Raw genomic sequence first — 9,811 nt, forward strand, 5'->3', positions numbered from 1 at the left:
CTAGTTTTGGAAGAAAAACCCAATATTGTCCAGAATATGTATAGTGCCAATGCCATCTATGAGTGGAACATAGACGGGCAGTCCGAATATAACATTCTGAGCGTCTTGCAGCAAATGACGATGGTGTCAAACGCTTACAAGACCCAGACCCGATTGTCTGACCCAGCCATAGCACACATGCTTATAGCAAGGTTCACTGGCCAATTGAAAGGTTGGTGGGATAACTACCTATCGCCCTTTCAACAAAATGAAATCCTGACCAGCGTCAAGACAGATGAATCTGATGAGATCATCTGGGATGCTAACAACGAAGACATCCCTGACGCCGTAGCAACTCTAGTCTTTGCCATCTCCCAACATTTTGTAGGAGACCCCTCTCACCTCAAAGACAAAAACCTAGAGCTGCTGTCAAACCTAAAATACAAAAGACTGTCTGATTTCAGACAGTACAAAGATACCTTCCTCACTAGGGTCATGTCTAGAGAGGATTGTAACCAGCCGTTTTGGAAAGAAAAGTTCTTAGCAGGTCTGCCAACCCTGTTAGGAGAACAAGTCCGAAACGAAATCAAATCCATAAATCATGGCCAGATACCTTACAAAGAACTGAGTTATGGAGAGCTCATTAGCTTCATCCATAAGGAAGGTATCCGAATGTGTACTCAGCATAAACTTCAAAAATAATTGAAAAAAGAAAAGGCTCAGACCAGAAAAGAGCTTGGCAATTTCTGCCAGCAATTCGATCCCTCTTTTCAGGTCGACAAAAAGGTCGAAAAAATCAAAACCTGCAGTGGGGACTGCAGTAGAAAACATAAGCCCAAACATTTCCATAAAAAGTCTAGGATTCCCTCAAAACCACAGACCACTGATAAGAGTGAGAAAAAGTCCAGCTCCTCTTTTAAGTGTTTCAAGTGCGGGAAAACTGGCCATACCCAGAGGTATTGTTACCTCAACAAAAAGATTCATCAACTGGAAATTGATGAAGAAACCAAAAACCAGGTCTGCAACTTGTTGATAGAGTCTTCCGACTCTGATACAGAGTCTTCATCTAACGATGAAGAGGGCCTGCAAATGGATGAACTTAATTGGTCATCCGATGAAAAATCGATAAATGTCTTAACAAAAGATCAGGAATTCCTGTTAGAAATAGCAGATCAAATCCAGAACCCCTTGTTAAGAAAGCAATACCTTGAGAAGTTGAAACAGGGCAATCTCGATGGCGAGACCAAAACCCCTAATTACAACCTCTCTGAAATCCTTAAAAGGCATGACAAAAGACGAGCTCATAAAACCTCGTTTGATGCCCAAAAGGAATTTGAAATTCTCCGGAATGAGATTGATTGTCTCAAGTTTGAGCAACAACAACATTCCACGATAATTAGACGTTTAGAAGAGCTTTTTACTGAGGCAGCAAAACCCTCAGCAAGCTCTGACCACGTCCTCATGAACCAGGACAAAAACCCAGAGGAGACTCTGGCCCTGGACCAAACAAAAAATGACCAGCATGAAACCCTAACCATGGTAGGGGAACTTTCTCCTAACAGGTGGTTGATCAAAATCACGCTTGTCATAAATCATAATTTGTTTATGGATGCAACTGCTCTGTTTGATACAGGTGCAGATGAAAATTGCATTAGTGAACAATTCATTCCTGCCAGATTCTATGAAAAAACAACTGAGTCACTTTCTTCGGTTAGTGGTACCAAACTCGACATTTAAGTATAAGTTGAGTAAGGTAGAAGTTGAGCAAAATAGAGTCCGGTACAAAACATCATTCTTGCTAGTAAGAAACCTTAACCATAAGGTTATACTAGGCACCCCATTCATCCAGCTTTTAAAACCGTTTCTTGTCACAGCATCTGGCATAGAGACGCACAAGCTTGGAAACAAAATAAAATTCCATTTCATCTCTGATAAATGTATTTACAAAATAGACTGATGCATCTTATGCAGGAAATGGCTTTGGAATCTGCTCAAGAGTGGTTACATCAATGGCTGTTTGAACTGTTGCAAGACGACAGTCTTGAGAAAATACAAAATGATATACAGGACGGGGAAACGGACTCTATGGATCGTATTTATACATCATATATCTGTGTCCTTATCGATCATCCTGTGTCCCATGTGTTGTGTGCTTACTTCGACAGGCATTGCAAGAGAGTCCCTCATTGTGATAAAAAACCCTGTTTCATGCATATTAACTCCACTTTAAAAACCCGGGAGGATTATGAGCTAGTCGTAGGCCATTATCTCTACCAGGAACCAGTGGTGGTTGATTTAAACATAAACATGCCATAACCAGTTCATGTTTAATTACATGAACATGGAACTCCCCTGGTTTGACCAGGTTTGCGAAGGCTCCTCTTCTAGGAGCAAAACACATAAACATCAGGATCTGCCTCCAAAAAAGTGATTCTGCATAAAGTCTAGCCTCACGGCTTGGCAGCCTGACCCCAGGCAACAACTCATCTTGGATAATTTATGGGCCTCCATAAAGAATCCTCAAAAAGGTGAGGAATCCATAAAAGCATTGGTCCTTCACATGGAGGAACAAGGCAACAGCAAAGCGTCCTTGCAGCAGGAACTTTGCCTGAAAATCGATTCGCTGCAACAAGAGCTATCCCTCCAAAAAGCTCAGACTCATGCTTTCCTCCAAAACAGGTTAGTTGAGTTCGATAATTTCACAGAGCACTTTGCAGAAATGCAGAGAGAAAACCATGCTCTGAAGAAAAAATTAAAAAAGAGTGAAAAAAGGAGAGATATTCTGGAAAAAGAAAATGAAGGCTTCAAAAAAGAAATAGAAAGCCTATGTGCGGAAAGAATAGAAGTCTTAGAGTTTTCTGAGACCCGCCTCAGAGAAAAAGACGCTCTTGAAAAAGAAAATAAAAGATTCAAGCAGGATATGGAGTCCTCATCAACTCCATCGATAATTCGGTCAGAAGTTCCCCCCATCAGAAATATGACTGAAAAAATGTTTTCTAAAAAACCCATTGAGGTAACTCTCAGTGGCATTTTTCCTCAAGCAGGAGAAATCATGTTTCTTTCAAAACTTCCGGAAGACATTGTCTTAAAAATTTCTGAGATAAGTCTTCAGGATTTTACTACAACCATGATTTCCTTCTTCAAAAGACTCCTTCAGTTCTGTGCTTGCACACAAAAAGGAATTGATGGATGGTTTTGGAATTGGGAAAGAAAAAACCATTTTCAAAATGATTTTCCACAACCCTGTGACCAACACGGTGAGGATGATGCTTTTCAAAGAGCTGATATCTTACTCATGGACGGTTGCAGGCATATCCTGAAATTCTCGATCCCCAGGATAAGTTTTTATGTTTTTCCTTTAAAAGATAAATTTTATAAACACCATTTCGATTTTTGTGACCTTCTGAAATACGGAGTTCTCAAATCCATAATTTTAAGACCAGAGGATGAACATCGGCCAGAGTATCAATCCCTTTTTGGGAACAATGCTTGGGACCTCATCAAAAAGTCCTTGCACCGATCGTCCAGCCTCTTCATCAGCATTGAATCCTCTCCCCCAGAGTGGATTTCCCCCATAAAAGTTCAACCTGTTGTCCATTATATCTTTATCTCTCCGGTAAGTTCGAGGAGTGTTCTCACCCCAGAGGCAAAGTTTTGGCTAGCAGATGGACAAATCATAACTCAGATCAGCAAATGGCGAGCTTGGGTTCAGGTAAATGAATGGCACTGGCGTCAATACCCAGAGCATATTCTCCAGTTCTCAGGTAAATGCCAAAGGGTTTTCCTTCATATATCCCTCATTGACATGCCGATCCAACCAAGGTTCAGCACTCGTCATGATTCACTTCTTGACAAATTCGAGGAGGAATATTTATTGGATTCCCAAATTGCTCATAAAAAATACTAGCCTCTACAACCGCGAGCGTCCGCCCACTGTTCTGTTCCAGACACGTGGATCATTACCGGACAAAAAACCTTTCGGCTCAAAAGGCTAGACCCCACATAATCAGCGCAATCTCCAAAAGCGTCCCACCACTCCTCTCAGTGGTATCATAACGAACAAAAAACCTTTCGGCGAGCGTACCCGACATAAAACAACCTCCTGTCACTATTTGCGACAAAAAAGGTCACTGTAGCTACAGTATTTTCCCACTGGAGCCAACAGGAACCCCGCATGTGAGTGCACAGTCCGAAGTTGCACAGCGACAAGGCATCTACCATCGCCTATAAGAGTGGCCTCTCCTCCAGCATCGAGGGCAGAAGACTCAACCACCGATAATACTTTCTTCTTCTTTCTCTCTTCTTCTCATGTCTTCTTTTGTTTTCTTGAACATCATGTACTCCCTTTAGCCCTCCATGGGCTAAGTTTCTAAATAAATCTTCCATGTTGATCTTATATTTATCTTGATCGTCTATGCATATCAGATCCTTGTTCTTCCTGTATTCCATGGTTATCCCCTACGATAGATCTTGGGTGTAAATGTATGTATATATATATATATATATCTAAAGCTCATTAAAGTTTTTTTTTTTATGGTCAATGGCTTTAGGGGTGGCAATTCGTATCGTGTCGTATTTATACGTGTCGTGTCTAAACGGGTTCGTGTCATCGAAGTCAGTACTTGTACACAACATTTTTAAACATGTTTATCGAAACGTGTCATAATAGGTACACGTATATACTACACAATTAATTACACAGGTTAAATTTGAACACGACCCGTTTATACCCGGTAACTCAGACACGATTTTTGTACCCGTTTAAACATGAACACTGACTGAAAACTGAACTAACTGAAGCATTGCAAAAACTCGAATCAGAAGCTGAAAACATATATGAGAATAGAATGGAATCTCTGTATTTCGCTTCTCAATTAACGGTTATGTTAATGCTTAAGTACATCGTTGAGGAAGGTCATGTTGATTCTTCCTCACTGTTAGATCTAACTGATTTGCAGAGGAGAACAGAGAACAAAGAGGAGGAGAGTAGCAGAGGAGAGCAGAGAGGAGGAGAGTAGCAGAAGAGCACAAAAACAAGCAGCGAATTGATTCCAGGCTTCTAGCAGCACAATAGAGAGACGAGGAGAGCAGCAGAGGAGCACGCAGTGATACGCACGAGAGGAGAGCAGTAGAGGACGTGGACTCGATTCTAGTATAGACCATTCAAACTTTCGGGGTCGGGGTCGAGGTTGCGCGGACGGCGGAAGGGAAGAGGCCAGAGGGTCGGGGTCGGGGTCGAGGTCACTGGAATGGAATCACTCTGGAGTCTGGAAGCAACGAAGGAAATGAAATTAGGTTAAGGAATTGCGAATTGGGAATCGGATGTTAGGGTTAGAGTTACATAAAGGATATTTTGGTCAATTCATATACATAAACGGGTAAACGAGTTACACGATTAAACACGTTTATTTAAACGTGTTTAATCGTGTATAATCGGGTTACACGGGTTCAACCCGGTAAGACACGCTTATTAATCGTATCTAAACGGGTTGGACCCGTTTAACCCGAATATCAAAAATACACAACCCAAACCTGTTTAACTTCGTGTCGTGTAATCGTGTCGTATCAAATATTGTCGGCCGTAGATGGCTTCTTCGATGAAGCTTCATGGGCAACGGCTATGGAGGTAGCCACCTACCTCCCTGTCTTTAGTTGCCCAAGTTTCAAATTTTTTAAAATATTTTTTGATTACGTGGCTTGCTACATTATTCAACGTTAGTGACCGTTTGTCACATATCTCTGTTAACGGTCACGTCAACAAAACTGACGGAAATTTGGATAGATGCTAAATGGGACAAAAAAAAATTAGTGTATTTCTTAGTAAAAAAATATAGCTTGTGATAAAATGTAAAAAAATAATATAAAATTCATGTACTTCTTAACCAAAAAATATAATTTGTTATAAAATGTAAAAAAAAATGTAAATTTTTTAATTTTTTTGGATATTTACCCCGAAAGAATGATATAGGATTTTGGTTTAACTTCTCATTGTTTTTTTGCACGTATATGTTCCTTTTTTTTGGATTGACTCCGCCCTGTTTTATGAAGCGCGATGGGATTGCAACAGTGACATGGTGCGTGGTTATTTGCAATTAATTCTCCCTGAGTTCATTAATAGAAAGATACATATCATCTTCAATATATATATATATATATATAGACACACACTCAATGCTCCCTTTGAATAACCGCGCCTCGATCGGTGCAGTATACAAAGTTATATTTAAGTGTGATTCCCCCCTGGATACGTACGTTTATGGGAGACAACATCATGCGTGCTAGGAGTGTGAGTCTGGATGCTCTATTTTTTTTACGATATCGAGATCATACAATGTAAGAGACATATCCTAAAATTTTAAAATTGGATCCTACCATGTTACGTCATGGAATTGGAACCTATCGGGAACCTATATTATACCACAGGTTCCGGATACCGTATTGGAACATGTAAATTTTTTGTTTTCTAAATAAAATAAAAAAATGTCTCATTCATAATCAGTAATCATGCAAAACAAAATGTCGACATAAATTTAGATTTTTCTTTAAAATTAATAACTATATATTTTAAATATAAGAGTATTTAAACATAACTATATATAATTGGAGAAATTATTATCTAGGTTCAGGTATCGATTTCGGTTTTGAATGCCATATATGCAAGAATTGAAACCGAAACCGAAACTGATTTTTATCGGTTCTGTATTTTAATACCCGAACTTTACCCTATTTTTAATACGAGCTACTCAGACTCTACCCTAACAGATAGATTCCGATCAGTTTCAGATATATTCGGTATCCGTGCACACTCCTAAATTGTGTGCAACATAAATTCCTCTCCAAATATTACAAGTCAGTATCGTACGATGAATATAGTCCCTACTATGTAATGATGACATGCGCATCGTGTACTTTACAAGACTCATATTACATCCCGCACACTATGTACGAGCCATGAGTATTTATTTTTGTCCCAAGAACTTATACACCTATATATATATAGGTAATGACATAATTATTATTATCGATTAATTAGTCTGAATCCATATTGAAACATTTATACAAGACTTGCACATATTTGTGTGTTACAAAAGAGGGAAAGATTCCATCCAAACTATATCTATCAATTAACACTTTGACTTAAGATTGCTTGGTCCCGGACAGATAAGATGATGATATATGATAGATATTAATATTGAAAGAAAAATGCATTTTCTAATGAATGTGTGGAAAAAGGGGACGAAATGTGTTGACCAATGAGGATAGTACATTGGACTAACCTATATATGGGTTGTCATATATTATAAGGGGTATACATATAGGGAATGGATACATAAAGGATCTAACGAAATCCGAATAATGACAAGTTAATATGAATTCTTTCGAATATTAATCAAGAGCAGTTCTCGTCGAGAGGAGAATTGTCATGTAACCACAAGAAGAATACATATTATAGTAATTTCACTTTTATACTAGTAATAATAAAAGGCACTTCTTTCCACCGATGAAAAAGGCCCTTGATCGTCAGTCAAATTAATCCCCTAATATATATATTTGACAGACAGAAGAGCGGTGCCTAAGCACAAAGAAAAAATAAAAAATAATTATTATATATCAAAGTCGAAGTGCACGATGTGGATGTGCTGTCTAAGCAACATTATCGGAAACCCTATCAGCTCCATGTTGATTGACGGTTCATCAATTCCGGTAAATGGAACTTTTATTATATGATATTTGTGTTATATCCGACGAATTATATATATATATATTCATATTATATACATATATGGTGAAATATAATTATGAGATTTTCGAAAATATCTAAGTCAATAATTTATAAAAATATGACATTTTTTAATCCAATATTCCCCGGCAAAAAGAAATCAATATTCTAAATATCATGTAAACAAAAGACATGACATTTATCTTATACGTCTTTATTTTGTTTTAGTTTTTTTCCTACTCTTATATCCTACAGTGTTGTTTTTCTCTTTCATATGCTGGAGAAAGTCTTACATGTAACATGGCTATATCCGTTACACTAATACATTCTCCATAGGCACCTATACATATTACGGATTATTTTACTCTCTATATATGTTATCTGCATTTTCTTAAGAGACTGAGGTAAGTATTTACTTGCATTCTTGAGTTGAACTTCTTAATTGCACAATGCGCGGGTATCACTTGAGACACCGAGCTCGCGATCTCAGCAGATATGAAATAATAATAGAAAAATAATGATAGAAAAATGGGCGTATATAAATGCCACCACACTCCATAGAGTGTGTCTACCTTTGCTTGCTTACTTTCTCATTGTAACACTGACTTAACTCATCATCTTCCTCTTCCTTCTCCCATCTCAAAGACAGTATGGTGGCGCTTCAATCTTTCCGACCCCATAGCTTTTTATTCTCCATCCTCATCATAGTCTTCTTCTTCTCCTTCACCATCTCAATCTCATCTGCCGCGACGGAGACAGTGCAGAAAGTCTGCAACCAAACGAGTTACTACCGCTACTGCGTCGCCACCCTCTACTCGGACCCAAGAACACCGAACGCTGACCCCTACTTCTTGGCCTACATCTCTTTCGGCCTTGCCTACTTAAACGCCTCCAACTCGCACGACTTCTTCTCCCACGCGGTAAATAACACCCGCCCACATCACCATAAGCTGGTCCAGAGCCTGACCATCTGCCAGGATGGTTACAAAAGGGTGGTCTCGGCCCTCGAGACAGCCTACGAGGACCTCAACACGGAGAGCTTTGCCAAGTTGGGAAGGCTGTCAAGGGTGGCTGGCCGTGCTGCGGATAAGTGCAACCGTGCTTTCAGTGGTGTGGTGAAAGCGCCGGTGGGGTCGGCCGCACCTGCGGTGGCGGTCAGGAACAGAGACATGAAGCGGCTGTCGGAGATCTGCAGTGTGGTTTCAAAACTCCTCGGTGCTTCCAAGTGAAAACCCTATTGGTTCTTCTGTGTGCTTTGTTTGCTTGTCTAACAGCCGGCTCTTTGTTGTTAGTATTCTCTTGATCATTGATGAAGTTCTTTATTTTTTGACTCCGTATAAGCTTTGTTACGAACATTAAGGCGCTCTCGATCTCACTACCCTTTTCTTTCCCTCGATCGGCGAAACAAAAACGAAGTATTCTCATCCTATTGTTTAATGTTGTTAGTCCATGACGTGTGCGTACGGTACACTGTGATCAATATCGCGGGATGCGAATATACAAGCATCAAAGGATTTAGGACACCAATGAAGTTCAAGTTCGCTAAGGGTGAAAAAAAGGAAATCAAAATTTTTGGTCCGAAGAAAAGGATATGATACATAGATATATAATATAAGTTATAACACCAATATTTATCCAATACTTCTATAGCGTCTACACACACACACATTTATATATATGTATATATGCCGATTCATGAATTCCCCAGGTTGGCTTCGGATGGACGGACGACACAAAGAGACTTATGAGCCATTCATAGAGAAAACAACAAAAAGATCAAGGTGAGAAAGAGAGAGAGCGATTAAATAATTGACATCTCATATGATGTCGATATTGCAATCTGTAATATGAATTGATAATTTTTATCCTTGTACTAGATTTATGGGTAAAAGAAAAGAAAAGAAAAGAAAAGAAAAGAAAAAAAAAAAAATATATATATATATATATATATATATGATTTGATCATAAATTTATAGTTGAACAAGGTGTCATCAGCTATACCAAAGTTAATGTATGTGCAAATAATTACGCAAGCATCCTTTGAACTTAGCTTGACCCGGAAAGCTCGACATGAACCCGAATTCAAATAAATAATTAAGGGAAAGATATATC

At 38.9% G+C, this 9,811-nt stretch overlaps 1 protein-coding gene across 1 annotated transcript; it reads left to right on the forward strand.

Annotated features, from left to right (window-relative positions):
- The first annotated feature begins 8,349 nt into the window (after positions 1–8,349).
- LOC116209160 (cell wall / vacuolar inhibitor of fructosidase 2-like) lies at positions 8,350–8,928 on the forward strand. Its single transcript, XM_031542716.1, has one exon. It carries the CDS (start codon positions 8,350–8,352, stop codon positions 8,926–8,928), a length of 579 nt encoding a protein of 192 aa, XP_031398576.1.
- Positions 8,929–9,811: the final 883 nt, after the last annotated feature.

This window comes from Punica granatum, chromosome 5 (genome assembly GCF_007655135.1).
Source record: "Punica granatum isolate Tunisia-2019 chromosome 5, ASM765513v2, whole genome shotgun sequence".
Classification (NCBI taxonomy): Eukaryota; Viridiplantae; Streptophyta; class Magnoliopsida; order Myrtales; family Lythraceae; genus Punica; species Punica granatum.